Here is a 17,041-nt window from a genome sequence, read left to right on the forward strand (position 1 = left end):
TAAACATAATTTTTTATGCTGTAAATTTGGCCATTTTAACATGGGGGAGATATAGATTTGACTCCCTTATGGAGCCTGTCTCTAGCGACCAGTTGATGAATTGCAGTTTAAGTCACTTCAAGAAAGACCACGGAAGGTTGCTGCTGAGAGTAAGCAAATGAGAAGCTAACAATCTGTCTAGATCGAACATGGGCATATCATTTATTATTCACCCATCCAATGTATCTGCATCAGGTGCACTCTTGACATAATGCACCACTCAGCAAACCCGGTTAAAAAAGTCACAGCTCGCCACTGGCATTCAAATAATTTTGATCTGCGAGGACCAGTATTTGACCAGACACTGAAAGTCCAGACCTGTGCTAAAGGCAAAGTGTGTCATATTCAATGTTTTTGTATGATCATCTGTTTGTGTCTTTGATCTGGCAGGACCGGCTCTTTACACCTTCAATGATGCAGCCTTCACAGAGGAAGACTGGGAGGGGATTCAGAGAGTCGGCAGAAGCATCAAGCAGGACGACCCAACCAAAGTCGGGAGATTTGGGATCGGCTTCAACTCTGTTTATCATATTACAGGTGAAATACACTACATTAACAGATTGGCTCATATCACTTTTTTGGGTATTCTTCAAAGTGCCTGCTGATTAGAAATCTTACAGTATCGTATGTTGATTTATGTAGCATTAACATCACAATATGCCAGTTAATGTATTTTTAAATTATATATCACATTATATATACAAAGCTACTAATGATCACAATAACATGTTTAATTTTTGTGTTAGTTGTATTCTCAGATTTCTAATGGTTAGCATACTGACTGATAAACTTGCTAATTAGCACAGCGTACACAAGTTACTAGCAAAGCAAACCTCCATTGAATGATTTGCTCATTGTAATTATTATTTTTGAATTTTATTATGATGGTTTAATTGCCAGAGAGTAGGCTATATGTTTTCAGAATTGTTATTGTAGATATCACAACATAAATATATTGTTACAGAATACAGTAATCTTTTTTAATGGTTAGTTTATTATTATTAGTAAAATGTGCATGCTTATTTCTCATTTTTTTATATTTAGATTTTACTTTCCATCTACCACTCACTTAAAGTTCATCTTTAAATAACACATTTTATAACTGTCTAACAGAACTGCTCTGAGGAAAAAAAGGTTGAGAATCCAAATGCAGCTTTAATGAAGGGTGATCCACAATCGTAGTAAAAACAGGCAAAAGTTCATACAAAGCCAAGCAGTCCAAACAGGCAAAGAAGACAGGAGAGACAGGCAAAAGGGTAATCCGTGGAACGGGCAAGTAATCCAAAACCAAGAGACAAAAAACCAGGGAAAACGCTCAGAAATGCAGTATTACAACAAACAAGACTTTGCAGTGAATGACAGAGTGAACATGGTTTATATAGGGTGAGGTAATGAAGTACAGGTCAGGGTAATCAGGGATAATAAATCCGGGCAGAGGATTATGGAAGATATAGTCTGAGGTGAAATGGAGTGACAGTCCGGGGTGGAGTGCCCTCGGGTGGTAATCAGGGGGGTGAATCGTGATATAGCCTCCTTTCAAAGGAGTGGCTTCCAGACACTCCTAAACTTGTCCAGGAGGGAGGTGGAGTGGCAGGCCCGTGGAGCGGAAGAGGGCCTGGAGACCCAGGCTGGGCAGATGACCAGGTTGGCTCAGGCTGGGCAGATGACCAGGTTGGCTCAGGCTGGGGAGATGACCAGGGTGGCTCAGGCTGGGCAGATGATCAGGGCGAAACAGGCTGGGCAGATGACCAGGGTGGCTCAGGCTGGGCAGGCGACCAGGGCGAAACAGGCTGGGCAGATGACCAGGGTGGCTCAGGCTGGGCAGATGACCAGGGCAAAACAGGCTGGGCAGATGACCAGGATGGCTCAGGCTGGGGAGATGACCAGGGTGAAACAGGCTGAGCAGATGACCAGGGCGAAATAGGCTGGGCAGATGACCAGGATGGCTCAGGCTGGGGAGATGACCAGGGTGAAACAGGCTGGGCAGATGACCAGGGTGGCTCAGGCTGGGCAGATGACCAGGGCGAAACAGGCTGGGCAGATGACCAGGATGGCTCAGGCTGGGCAGATGACCATGGCGAAACAGGCTGGGCAGATGACCAGGGTGGCTCAGGCTGGGCAGGCGACCAAGGCGAAACAGGCTGGGCAGATGAACAGGAGGAAACAGGCTGGGCAGATGACCTGGGTGGCTCAGGCTGGGCAGGCGACCAGGGCGAAACAGGCTGGGCAGATGAACAGGGTGGCTCAGGCTGGGCAGGCAACCAGGGCGAAACAGGCTGGGCAGATGACCAGGGTGGCTCAGGCTGGGCAGATGACCAGGGCAAAACAGGCTGGGCAGATGACCAGGATGGCTCAGGCTCGGCGAAACAGGCTGGGCAGATGACCAGGATGGCTCAGGCTGGGGAGATGACCAGGGTGAAACAGGCTGGGCAGATGACCAGGGTGGCTCAGACTGGGCAGATCACCAGGGCGCAACAGGCTGGGCAGATGACCAGGATGGCTCAGGCTGGGGAGATGACCAGGGTGAAACAGGCTGAGCAGATGACCAGGGCGAAATAGGCTGGGCAGATGACCAGGATGGCTCAGGCTGGGGAGATGACCAGGGTGAAACAGGCTGGGCAGATGACCAGGGTGGCTCAGGCTGGGCAGATCACCAAGGCGCAACAGGCTGGGCCGATGAGCGGGATGGCTCAGGCTCGGCGAAACAGGCTGGGCAGATGAACAGGGTGGCTCAGGCTGGGAAGATGACCAGGGTGAAACAGGCTGGGCAGATGACCAGGGCGAAACGGGCTGGGCAGATGACCAGGGTGGCTCAGGCTGGGGAGATGACCAGGGTGAAACAGGCTGGGCAGATGACCAGGGTGGCTCAGACTGGGCAGATCACCAGGGCGCAACAGGCTGGGCAGATGACCAGGATGGCTCAGGCTGGGGAGATGACCAGGGTGAAACAGGCTGAGCAGATGACCAGGGCGAAATAGGCTGGGCAGATGACCAGGATGGCTCAGGCTGGGGAGATGACCAGGGTGAAACAGGCTGGGCAGATGACCAGGGTGGCTCAGGCTGGGCAGATGACCAGGGCGAAACAGGCTGGACAGATGACCAGGATGGCTCAGGCTGGGCAGATGACCAGGGCGAAACAGGCTGGGCAGATGACCAGGGTGGCTCAGGCTGGGCAGGCGACCAAGGCGAAACAAGCTGGGCAGATGAACAGGAGGAAACAGGCTGGGCAGATGACCTGGGTGGCTCAGGCTGGGCAGGCGACCAGGGCGAAACAGGCTGGGCAGATGAACAGGGTGGCTCAGGCTGGGCAGGCGACCAGGGTGAAACAGGCTGGGCAGATGACCAGGATGGCTCAGGCTGGGGAGATGACCAGGGTAAAACAGGCTGGGCAGATGACCAGGGTGGCTCAGACTGGGCAGATCACCAGGGCGCAACAGGCTGGGCAGATGACCAGGATGGCTCAGGCTCGGCGAAACAGGCTGGGCAGATGACCAGGATGGCTCAGGCTGGGGAGATGACCAGGGTGAAACAGGCTGGGCAGATGACCAGGGTGGCTCAGACTGGGCAGATCACCAGGGCGCAACAGGCTGGGCAGATGACCAGGATGGCTCAGGCTGGGGAGATGACCAGGGTGAAACAGGCTGAGCAGATGACCAGGGCGAAATAGGCTGGGCAGATGACCAGGATGGCTCAGGCTGGGGAGATGACCAGGGTGAAACAGGCTGGGCAGATGACCAGGGTGGCTCAGGCTGGGCAGATCACCAAGGCGCAACAGGCTGGGCAGATGAGCGGGATGGCTCAGGCTCGGCGAAACAGGCTGGGCAGATGACCAGGGTGGCTCAGGCTGGGGAGATGACCAGGGCGAAACAGGCTGAGCCGATGACCAGGGCGAAACAGGCTGGGCAGATGACCAGGGCGAAACAGGCTGGGCAGATGACCAGGGTGGCTCAGGCTGAGCAGACGGCAAGAGCAGAGTAGATCAGGCAGATGACCAGGGTAAAAGGGCTGACCACAGTTGTGGAGCAGATGACCACTACAGCTGTGCAGATTGTCTTGAAGACACGCACGGCGGAGCAGACAACCACCACAGCACCGCAGACGATCTTGAAGCCCAAGGTGGAGTACAGGTGCTGGTCATATAATTAGAATATCATCAAAAAGTTGATTTATTTCACTAATTTCATTCAAAAAGTGAAACTTGTATATTGTATTTATCTATTACACACAGACTGATATATTTCAAATGTTTATTTCTTTTAATTTTGATGATTATAATTGACAACTAGGGAAAATCCCAAATTCAGTATGTCAGAAAATTAGAATATTGTGAAAATGTTAAATATTGAAGACACCTGGTGCCACACTCTAATCAGCTAATTAACTCAAAACACCTGCAAAGGCCTTTAAATGGTTGCTCAGTCTAGTTATATGGGCTACACAATCATGGGGAAGACTGCTGACTTGACAGTTGTCCGAAAGATGACCATTGACACCTTGCAAGGAGGGCAAGAGACAAAAGGTCATTGCAAAAGAGTCTGGCTCCAAGCACATTAATAGAGAGGTGAAGGGAAGGAAAAGATGTGGAAAAAAACTTGTACACGCAATAGGGATAACCGCACCCTAGAGAGGATTGTGAAACAAAACCCATTCAAAAATATGAGGGAGATTTACAAAGAGTGGACTGCAGCTGGAGTCAGTGCTTCAAGAACCACTGCGCACAGACGTATGCAAGGCATGGGTTTCAGATGTCACATTCCTTGTGTCAAGCCACTGTTGAACAACAGACAGTGTTAAAAGTGTCTCACCTGGGGAAAAAGACAAAAAGGACTGCTGAGTGGTCCAATCTTATGTACTCAGAAAGTAAATGTTGCATTTCCTTTGGAAATCAGGGTCCCAGAGTCGGAGGAAGAGAGGAGAGGCACACAATCCCCGTTGCTTGAGGTCCAGTGTAAAGTTTCCACAGTCAGTGATGGTTTGGGGTGCCATTTCATCTGCAGTTGTTGGTCCACTGTGGTTTCTGAGGTCCAAGGACAATGCAGCCGTACACCAGGAAGTTTTGGAGCACTTCATGCTTCCTGCTGCTGACCAACTTTATGGAGATGTAGATTTCATTTTCCAACAGGACTTGGCACCTGCACACAGTGCCAAAGCAACCAGTACCTGGTTTAAGGACCCTGTTCTTAATTGGCCAGCAAACTCGCCTGACCTTAACCCCGTAGAAAATCTATGGGGTATTATAAGAGGAAGATGCAATATGCCAGACCCAACAATGCAGAAGAGCTGAAGGTCACTATCAGAGCAACCTGGTCTCTCATAACACCCGAGCAGTGCCACAGACTGACTGACTCCATGCCACGCCGCATTGCTACAGTAATTCAGGCAAAAGGATTTGAGCGTGCATGCTCATACTTTTCATCTTTATACTTTTCATTTGGTTGAGATTTCTAAAAATCCTTTTTTTTGTAGGCCTATTGGTCTTATGTAATATTCTAATTTTTTGACATACTGAATTTGGGATTTTCATTAGTTGTCAGTTATAATCATCGAAATTAAAAGAAATAAACATTTGAAATATATCAGTCTGTGTGTAATAAATGAATATAATATACAAGTTTCACTTGTCGACGACCACAGCAGCGCAGACAGTCTTGAAGACACCCACGGCGGAGAAAGCTGAGCAGGTGGCCCGGTCGGAGTCCTCTCTGGACTCGTGACAGGAAGGAGGCGGAGTCCTCTCTGGACTTGTGACAGGAAGGAGGCGGAGCCCTGTCTGGACTCTGGCCACGAGCTGGAGCCCTCACTGGACACTGGTCAGGGGCTGAAGCCATCTCTGGTAACCCCCAACTCAGTTCGGGGTGGAGTGGCCTCTGGTGGTTATCAGGGGCACTCTGACTGTTAAACCGTGACAAAATGTTAAATATATTTTGCAAATCTCAAAACTGTACATTATAATGTTCTGATTACTAAATTCACATGAAGCTTTAAATACAATTTTTTCAATTTGAATAAATCTGACTCTTTCCCTGCCAGCAGATTTTTTAAATAAAATAAAAAACATTATATGAAAGATTCATATAATATTCAGTGCCCATTAAAACATCACACTTTTACTTGATTTGGACAACCTGAGTATCATTAGAAAAGTTTAAGACTCCAGCTTCGATATCTGACCACTTTTTATAATAAAACTAGGATGCAGTGATATTAAAGGGTTAGTTCACCCCAAAATAAAAATTATTTAATTAATTACTCACCCTCATGTCGTTGGAAAGTGGATGGTAACACCTTCGTTCATCTTCGGAACACAAATGAAGATATTTTTGTTGTAAGCTGATGGCTGAGAAAGGCTTCAGATAGGCTTCCCGGCGCTCCTCCTCTTCTGGGTCATGTATCTGAACGGTGGATCTGCATATTCTCGCGCATGCGTCGAGTTCATGTCAATAGCTAAATTATTATTATTGTTTTTTGCAGACTTGCCATGTGTATTCAGTTCTAAACACCTTGCCATTTTTGACCCCCAAAAGAAGATGTTTGGAGATGATGAAGAAGGCTATCGATGGTCATTGGATGATGAAGAGGACAGAGAGAGACTTTTGAACTTGAGAGATCAGTTCCAGCCCTTTCAAAATGTTGTCAATCAACTCGACAGTTGTTCCTGGGAGAAGGTCATCGGCGAGGATAAATACTTCAAAGGAACACTTTTCCGTTTCCCTCTGCGTAATGAGGCCTCTGACATCTCTGATAAGTTGTATGACTCCACAAAAGTTACTCAGCTTTTTGACAGTTTCATTGCTGATGCAGGCATCAGTCTTCTTTTCCTGAGAAATGTGTCATCCATTACTTTGCTGCACATTGACACCAATGGTTTCTGTAACAATAGGCTAAAAGTTTCAGTGTCAAGTCAATTTGTCACATCTCATGCCAAGCAGGAATCCTTTGACAGAAAAACTTGTTTCAAAACCGTATCACACATTTCCCAGCAAATGCAAGAAACAAAGTCCCGGTGGCTTGTGACAACTTGCCTTCTGAAACACGGATATAAACCAGAGATTGACTCTCTAGCCAGTAAGCTGAGCTTCTACCCTCAAGTTGATGCAGCTTTTCGATTAGATGAAGACAGATCACTTTGCAATGGGCGACTTAGTTACTTTCTGCCACTTCCAAATAATGAATCAAACAAAACTGGGCTTCCCATTCACATCAATGCTTGCTTTGGCCTGATCGATAATCGGAGGTTCATTAAGTGGCAAGAGGAGGATCAGAAGAATGACGAGTCTGCAAAGTGGAATGAGCTACTTATAAAAGATCTCCTTCCTCATGTATATCTTATGATGATCCTGGATGCCATTCAGTTATCCAGAAACTCATCCCTGCCTGCTGCCACTGTGTACAATCTTTGGCCTGACCTATCCATGACCGTACATAAAGACAGATGGCATGAAGTTGCAACAGATACTCTGAAATGTCTAATTGAAAACAAGATCTTTCACCTTGCCAGTGATGAGAAAATCTGGGTGTCTCCCTCAGATGCAGTTTTTCCAGTCAACAATATATGTAGTGGCACAACGTCTGCAGTGTCAAGATTATTGATTGCTGAAGGCGAGAACCTGGTCACAGTCCCAGAACATGTTTTGAAAGATGTTCAAGAAATCTTCCCTAAAAGTGACACCTTGACATGGGTGACTCCATCTTATGTTAGAGCTGTCCTTCACAGAAATAAGGCTGAAAATCTCACCAAAGATGACAAATACTCTCTTCTTGAGTTTGCTCTCAGTGATGAGAAGTACACAGAGTTACAAGGCCTTAAGCTTCTGCCTCTCAGTGATGGAAACTTCACTTCCTTTAGCAATGAAGAGCAGAACACTGTTTTGATCGACAATGAAAAGTTTCCAAGGTAAGGTGTGATATAGTTGTCTCTTTCTTTCTTGAAATATTTAGTGTGTTTATATTGTGTTTTCAAAGTACTAATAATCTGTTTGTTTTTTCTTTGTTTAGATCATTGCTGCCATTTTGTAAAGAAAGATTTATACCCAACGACCTGAGCCATGTTTGCACTATACAACTAAAGAAACTAGCAACAAAGAGTAAGAAAACTTTTTAATATATTTCATAGGGGTGTAACGATTCGATTCGTATCACGTTTTGAGGTTGTCGATACAATTTAAGGACGATATCGGTTCATTTAGAACGATATGATCCGAAACGATTCAGTGACTTTTTAGCCAAAATATAAATCAGTGTGACTGATTTATTTCAGTCGAATCGAAGTTAAAACGAATCGTTACAGCCCTAATATTTCAGATAAAGATAACTTAAATTATATTTATCTTTGTAAAGATGCACTTTCTTCTGCCAAAAATGGTTTTTAGTAACATTTAATTGAGTCTAAAGATGGTAACAATAAAGCCTTGTTCTTCACTGTAAATGATATTTTGAAACCACTTGACACTACAGTGTGATAGATTTATTGTCGTATGCGCTGGGAAGAAAGAACAGCAAGATCCAATTGCGAAATAATAATGGTTTATTTCTCTCAGTCACATAGCAAAGAAATATATCTTTCATGAAAGTCAGGTAGATCGGTCTCAGGTGGTAATCAGGCTGTGAGGCAGCGCAGTCCGTGCGGGAAAGCCGGCAGGCACAGATGATCCATGAGCAGGGAGGCAAGGGCAGACACGGTCGGCGGAACCGGAGCAAAGCAATCCCATGAAGAACATGAACACACAAGACACACTGCAACGATCTGACAAAAGACTGAGTGAGACACAGGAATATATGGGCCCAGTAATGAGGTGCAGCAGGTGAGAGTGATCAGTGATGAGTAATCAGTGACTTGAGGGAGCTGGGCGGAGCTGGCGGATTAATGCGGGACTGAAACACAGGTTTTAATTTGGAGACATGAAAGGCGGGGTGAATTCTCCCGTACGCTGGAGGTAGTTTGAGGCGGATTGTCACTGGGCTAATGATCTTAGTGACAGGAAACGGGCCAATTAATTTGGGAGCGAGCTTATTACTTACGGAACGCAGCGGAATGTTCTTGGTAGAAAGCCACACTTTTTGACCCACGACGTACACGGGAGGCTTAGACCGGTGGCGATCGGCTTGGGCCTTGGTGCGTCTACCTACGTGGAGTAGAGTCTCACGGGCTCTATTCCATGTGCGACGACACCTCTGGACGAAGACGTGTGCGGAGGGGACCGCGACTTCGGATTCCAGACTGGGAAAGATAGGTGGCTGGTACCCTAAACTACACTTAAACAGAGAGAGGCCCGTGGCCGACACTGGTAACGAGTTGAGCGTACTCAACCCAAGAAATCAGTTGGCTCCAAGAGGAAGGGTTCTTGGCAGCAATACATTGTAACACTCGCTCAAGATCTTGGTTGGCTCATTCAGTTTGACCATTGCTCTGGGGATGGAAACCCGAAGACAGGCTAACTGTCGCCCCCAGTAATTTACAGATTCACGCCAAAATTTGGATACAAATTGGGGCCCCCTGTCGGAAACCACGTCTGTGGGAAGGCTATGTAAGCGAAAGACGTGGTCTACGACAGCCATTGCTGTCTCCTTGGCGGAAGGTAATTTAGGCAAGGGGAATAAAATGAACCAATTTTCGAGAACCGGTCCACGACGGTCAAAACGACCGTCTTGCCCTGGGAGGGCGGTAACAAAATCTAGAGCGATATGGGACCAGGGTCTCGAAGGAACAGACAGCGGTTGAGTCTGGAGAGTGATTGGAAGTCTTACCCATGGCGCAAACTGAACAAGCCAAGACAAATTCCCGGATATCACGAGCCATACCAGGCCACCAAACCCGTTGCTGTACCAAAAATTTGGTTCTATTGACTCCCGGATGGCAAGCTATATTGGAGCTATGACCCCATCAAATTACATCGGACCGAACTCCCTCTGGCCCAAATAAACGATTCAGTGGGCCACAGGCGTTACCCCTTCTAAGGCCGATTTGACCTTCGATTCGACCTCCCATGTAAGTGACGAGATGATGAGTCTCTCTGGAAAAATGCACTCGGGAGTAGACGGGCGTTCGGAGCAGTCAAAAATGTGAGATAAAGCATCGGGTTTGATGTTCTTGGAACCCGGGCGGTACGATAGAGTAAAACCAAAACGTCCGAAAAAAAGAGCCCACCGAGCCTGCCTAGAGTTGAGTCTTTTGGCAGATCTGATATATTCCATATATTCCAGATTCTTATGGTCAGTCCAAACGATAAAAGGAACCCCCGCTCTCTCTAACCAATGACTCCATTCCTCCAATGCAAGCTTAACTGCCAACAGTTCTCTGTTACCAATGTCGTAGTTACATTCTGCTGGCGGTAAACAGTGAGACAAAAACGCGCACGGATGCATCTTGTCGTCCGAGGGAGAGCGCTGGGAAAGATCCGCTCCTACCCCCACCTCTGAACCGTCCACCTCCACCACAAACTGACGTGATGGATCAGGGGCGATGAGAAAGGGAGCCGAAACAAAGCGGCTCTTGAGGTTGGTAAATACAGTTTCGGCTGCACCAGACCACCTAAACGTCACTTTGGGGGAGGTCAACGCTGTCAAAGGCGCGGCTAGTTGGCTGAAATTACGAATAAAACGTCGATAAAAATTGGCGAACCTCAGGAACCTCTGCAGGGCCTTGCGGGACTCTGGGGTTGGCCAATCTATCACAGCCTTAACCTTGTTGGGATCCATGCGCATTCCCTCGGACGAGATGATGTGTCCAAGGAACTGAACAGACTGTGCATGGAAAGCACATTTCTCCGCCTTGACAAAAAGCCCATTCGCTAGCAACCTCTGGAGTACTAGTCGAATGTGCTGGACATGTTCCTGGAGAGATGAAGAAAAAAAATCAAAATGTCATCCAGATAGACATAAATGAACTGATCGACCATGTCTCCCAGCACGTCATTGACTAGTGCTTGGAAGACTGCTGGGGATTTGGACAGCCCAAAAGGCATGACCAAGTATTCAAAGTGCCCCCTAGGGGTATTAAAAGCAGTCTTCCATTCATCCCCCTCTCTTATACGGACCAAATGATAAGCATTACGTAAATCCAGTTTTGTGAATATGGATACCCCTTGCAACCTCTCAAAGGCTGAAGACATCAACGGCAAAAAAATAGGTATTCTTAACCGTGATGTTGTTCAGCCCTTGGTAATCAATGCAAGGTCGCAGGGACCCATCCTTCTTACCCACAAAAAAGAACCCCGCCCCCGCTGGAGAAGAAGAGGATGAACTTGGAAATAAGCGAATCAGAAATATATTTCTCCATGGCCTCCCTTTCTGGAATAGAAAGTGAGTAAAGCTTGCCCTTAGGCGGAGACGTACCTGGCATAAGATCTATTGCACAGTCATAGGGACGATGAGGAGGAAGAGAAGCAGCCTTGGACTTACTGAACACTTCCTTCAGGTCGAGATACTCCTTAGGCACGTCAGACAAATTCACCGCCTCCTCCTGTAACACAGAACTAGACACAGACGTACGAGCAGACACAAGACAAGAGGAATAGCACGGATTACTCCAAGCAGATACCGAACTGCATCCCCAGTCAACCCTGGGGTTATGCTTGACCAACCAGGGATGACCGAGGATGACGGGCATGAGGGGTGTTTCAGTGATGTAAAAGGTGAGAGTCTGTGTGGTTGCCCGTGATAGTGTGTGACAGGGTCCGTGGTGTGTGTGATGGTGGGGAGTGTCTGTCCATAGAGTGCATGTACAGCAATAGGAGTGCTGAGAGGTTGCATGGGGATATGGAGCTGGGTGGCCAGTGCACGGTCCATAAAATTACCCTCCGCTCCTGAGTCCACAAACACTTGGCAGCTGTGTGACCGGTCTGCCCATTGCACTCTTCCCGGCAAGAGAGTTGCGGATGAGGATTTCCTCAACGCTCCACCCGACAGTAGCCTCCTCTCTACTGCCGGGTTAGACTTTCTTAAAGGGCAATGATTGAGGAAATGCCCCGCCGCACCACAGTACATGCACCGTCCCTCGGCTCTACGGCGCTCTCTCTCATGCCGGGAAAGCCGAGCTCGACTCACCTGCATGGGCTCGGTGTCGCTGGGTGGGCTGACCGTGTCTTTCGCCGACGGCTGGAACGGCTCAGGAGACTCTCTGACAAGGGTGCGCCGGTCTCGCCTCTCTAATCTGGAGTCCACCCGTAGCGCTAAGTCCATGAGGTCGTCAAGGCGATGGGGAAGTTCCAGGGTGTAAATTTCTCGTTGGACACGGTCAGCCAGCCCATGCAAGAATCTGTCCCACTGTTCCTCTTCGTTCCACTTACTCTCAGCGGTCAATGTCTGAAAATGGATCATGTAATCCGATGCCGAATCCTTGCCTTGGTGTAATTCTGAGAGCTGGCGGGCCGCTTCACGACCCGTAGCGGCACGGTCGAAGACCCGTCTGAGTTCCGCTGAGAGTGTTCGGAACGAAGAGCAGCTATGATGGTCGTTCTCCCACACCGCCGTTCCCCAGACCGCCGCACGGCCAGACAGTAGATTGATCACCACCGCAACCTTGGCTCTCTCCATGGCGAATGTAAGCGGCTGAAGTGAAAAGAACAGAGAACAGTGAGTCAAGAAAGGTCTGCATAACTCAGGCTCACCCGCGTATCTCTCAGGTGTGGGAATGCGTGGTTCCAAATGGTTAGGGCCGGCGGCTGGGATGGGGAAAACGGACGGCGGGCTGGGCGCAGCAAGGTTATTTTCGTAAACGAAAACTGAAACTAAGACTAAAACTATTGGTCAAAAAACGTTTTCATAAACTGAAATTAAATTTAAAAAATCAGAATAAATAAAAAACTAAAACTAAACGAAACTAACTACTCTTACTAAAAAACTAACTGAAATAAAATAATTAGCAAAAATAAATCTTCGTTTTCGTTATAAATAAGCTCTCTTTAATGTGGTGGAAAATCTGACTGTGGTGGTTGAGGGAGTGTCTGTATTTTGCGCTACTGCGCGTGAAGTGATCTGAGGAGGAGATTAACCGCTGTCCTGTGACGGACGCGACAGTCAACACGTCGCTGGTCCTAAACGGCAGTTCACAAAGAATCAATGCGTCCGTGGCAGTGAAATAACAAGGTAATGAGATGCACGTTGAGCTTCTGTTCACTTAAAGGGTTACTTCAGCGATTAGCATATGGCTTTGTATCAGTAGAAACCCTGGAGTATATTCAAATGATTGTGCTTTCCCCCCTCATATCCCCCTGAGACAAGAGATTTATGCATTTTATTTCTGGAAAAATTCCTCCTATGATGCAAATTGATGATATTTGCATCATAGGAGGAATGCTTGGCCAGAGGCTAAAGACTACAGCCAGCAGAGGGAGCCATTTCCGCATGTTTTGAACCCGCGCATGGGGGATGGGAGATTACACTCAGCTTGCAGGGAGAGCTCAGCTGGCAGCTCCTAAACAGGCACTCATTTAAACGGAGATATGGTGAGCAATGTAAGTCTTTTAACTTCTCAAATTAATTTTATGAAAGTTATGCTTGCAAAGGCATGAACTGAAATGCACCAGACTGAACTCGCGTTGTGAATGTATGCCGCGAGTGTAGTCGCGATTACCTCAGCTCTCATCACTCCTGCAGTTAGTGCTCAGTGCTGTGATACTCGCGCGGTGACTCACTCATTATATTGAACAGACACGTTCAGTTTTTAATTGTAGTGTCTTCTCTAACTCAGTCACAGTAATCTCATTGGTGGGAATGGCCTCACAGGGCAGCGAAGCATTCTGGGAATTGTAGTCTTTCATCCCCATGGGACAAAAATACATTTTCTATCTTTTCTCAGTCTAGAAGGCACCAAATTCAAAAATAATTTCACATTTCTACTACATTGATGACCCAGTTTAAATAATCTTCCCAGCGCTGAAGTACCCCTTTAAGCTCACTTTTTTAGAATGCCGTTTCTTACGCGACGAGAGACGCAAGTACTAGCCTACTGTGCGTTTGAGATTTCATGTTTGCATAATATTGACAGGCTCAAAGGTGTTATCATAATCATTTACTACTAATAACATTATTATCTGTGTGGAGACATTTCCCCACAAAGTAGGGAATACCTCACTATATAAGTGAGGACATTGCATGGACTTCCATTGATTTTATATCAGGTTAATGATATTTTATAGCCCCTAACCCAATCCCTATCCCTAAACATACCCATCCCAAGAACGTTCAAAACAATAGATTTAAATAAAAACATGTTTTGGCCGATTTATAAGCCTTTTTAACTAGTGAGGACCAGTCAAATGTCCTCACTAGTCAGTTATCATAATATTTTACTAGATAAGTGAGGACATTGGTCCCCATTACCACACACACACACACACACACACACACACACACACACACACACACACACACACACACACACACACACACACACACACACACACACACAACTTAAGCTGTGGTCTTACACTTCTAGCCTATATTGTACTACTGAAGAAATTAAAATACGCTTTTAATTGTTTAACAATATTTCATCTTTGTTATGAATGAGTTTGTCTGGAATTTAAAAATTTTACTTTTATATTTTACGTTGCATTTATTTTGTTCTTTAAGATGGATCCTCTGAGCCTATGTCAAAAATATCAAATAATTTTTTTATATCAAATATAATTTATTTCATTTTTAATCTCCAGATCGTTGTTTGTATAGGTCATAGTTTGACTCAAGCTTTTTTGCTCAAAGGTGAAGACCCAACTTTATGCATGTTTTGTAAGACCGTCCTGGGTTTAAACAATAATGCTTGTTTATCAAGTTATTTCACTTAAGGATGTTTAGTAAGATTAAACTCTACACTTCATTATGGTAACTCTGCTAAACTATAATTACTAAAACTAAATAAATAAAAAATAAATAGAAATGTATTTCAGAATCAGAATCAGAATCAGAAAGAGCTTTATTGCCAAGTGTGCTTTCACACACAAGGAATTTTTTTTGGTGCTGAAGCTTCCAGTGCACATAAACAATACAATACAGCACGATAATAAAAAAATTCTAAGAATAAAAATATGAAGAAAAATATGAACAGTATAAGGTCACGGTTACGTTTAGTCAGAAGACGTAGATTATGAGCATTTACAGTATTTGGGTGGAGAGAATAAATATAAATAATAAATAATATAAGTAATATAAGTAATCACCTGAGTTTAGGAGATATTGCACTAAAAAGTGGGAATAATTGCACTTACAGGCATTTGCCTTGGGGGGGGGGGGGGGGGGGGGGGGTTAACTGTTCAAGAGGGAAATGGCCTGTGGGAAGAAACTGTTCCTATGCCTAGATGTTCTAGTGGCCAGTGATCGGAGTCGCCGTCCTGACGGTAACAGATCAAACAGGAGGTGTCCGGGGTGAGTGGAGTCTGTGATGATTTTACCCGCTCTCTTCCTCACTCTGGAAGAGTACAGGTCCTGGAGGGTTGGCAGTTTGGCACCAATAATCCTCTCTGCAGTCCGGATGGTACGTTGCAGTCTCCTGATGTCTGATTTGGTAGCTGAACCAAACCAGACAGTGATGGAGGTGCATATAACCGACTCAATGACAGCTGAGTAGAACTGAATCAGCAGGTCCTGTGGCAGGTTGAACTTCCTCAGCTGACGAAGGAAGTACAGTCTCTGCTGAGCCTTTCTCACATTGGAGTCAATGTGATTGTCCCACTTCAGGTCCTGAGAGATGGTAGTTCCCAGGAACCTGAATGACTCCACTGCGTCCACAGTGCTGTTCATGATGGTGAGTGGGGGGAGTGCTGGGATGTTCCTCCTGAAGTCCACTATCATCTCCACCGTTTTGAGCGCATTCAGCTCAAGGTTGTTATAACTGCACCAGACAGCCAGCTGTTCAACCTCCAGTCTGTAAGCAGACTCGTCACCGTTCTGGATAAGGCTGATGACAGTGGTGTCATCTGCAAATTTCAGAAGCTTGACAGAGGAGTCTTTAGAAGTGCAGTCATTGGTGTACAGGGAGAAGAGCAGTGGGGAGAGAACGCACCCCTGGGGGGCACCAGTGCTGATTGTAAGAGTGCTGGATGTGAGTTTACCCAGTCTCACTCGCTGCTGCCGGTCTGTCAGGAAGCTAGAGATCCATTGACAGATTGAGGATGGTATGGAGAGCTGGGTCAGTTTGGCTGTGAGGAGATCAGGCATGATGGTATTAAAGGCCGAACTGAAGTCCACAAATAGGATCCTTGCATAGGTCCCAGGTCTGTCGAGATGTTGCAGGATATAATGCAGTCCAATGTTGACTGCATCATCCACAGACCTGTTTGCTCTGTAGGCAAATTGAAGAGGATCCAGCAAGGGTCCAGTGATGTCCTTTAGGTGGGCCAATACCAGTCTTTCAAATGACTTCATGACAACAGACGTGAGAGCAACAGGTCTGTAGTCATTTAGTCCAGTGATTTTTTTTTTTTTTGGGGGACGGGAATGATAGTGGAGCGTTTGAAGCAGCTGGGAACTTCACACTGCTCCAATGATCTGTTGAAGATCTGCGTGAAGACTGGGGCCAGTTGGTCAGCGCAGGCTTTCAAACAAGCAGATGAGATGCCGTCTGGGCCTGAAGCTTTCTTGGTCTTCTGTTTTTTGAAGACTCGGCTCACGTCCTCCACACAGACCTTAAGCTCAGGTTGGATGGCAGGAGGGGGGAGAAGAGGGGGTGCAGGAGGTGATGGTGAGGGTGTGAAGTGCAGATCAGGGTGGGTGTGAGGTGTGAGACTGGGCTTTTCAAACCTGCAGTAGAATGCATTCAGATCGTCAGCCAGTTGTGGATTCTCTACAGCTCGGGGGGATGGTGACTTGTAGTTGGTGATGTTCCTCAGGCCTTTCCAGACTGATGCAGGGTCGTTGGCTGAAAACTGGTTTTTCAGCTTTTCAGAGTAGCTTGTTTTAGCAACTCTGATCTCCTTTGTCAGTCTGTTCCTGGCTTGGTTATACAAGATCTCACTGCATGAAAAGTGGGATTTTCGTCCCCGTAAACGGCCGGAAATCTCCCTGATTT

General features: G+C 46.6%; 1 protein-coding gene across 1 annotated transcript in view; it reads left to right on the forward strand.

Annotated features, from left to right (window-relative positions):
- LOC137074971 (sacsin-like) overlaps positions 1-17,041 on the forward strand; it is a 50,949-nt gene that overhangs the window by 13,085 nt on the left and 20,823 nt on the right. Inside the window, exons 6-8 of the mRNA XM_067443079.1 lie at positions 430-576; positions 6,511-7,933; positions 8,035-8,123. Of these exons, the coding sequence (XP_067299180.1) occupies positions 430-576; positions 6,511-7,933; positions 8,035-8,123 (1,659 nt within the window). The remainder of the gene's footprint in view (positions 1-429; positions 577-6,510; positions 7,934-8,034; positions 8,124-17,041) is intronic.

Source organism: Pseudorasbora parva, chromosome 5, assembly GCF_024679245.1.
Source record: "Pseudorasbora parva isolate DD20220531a chromosome 5, ASM2467924v1, whole genome shotgun sequence".
Lineage (NCBI taxonomy): Eukaryota > Metazoa > Chordata > Actinopteri > Cypriniformes > Gobionidae > Pseudorasbora > Pseudorasbora parva.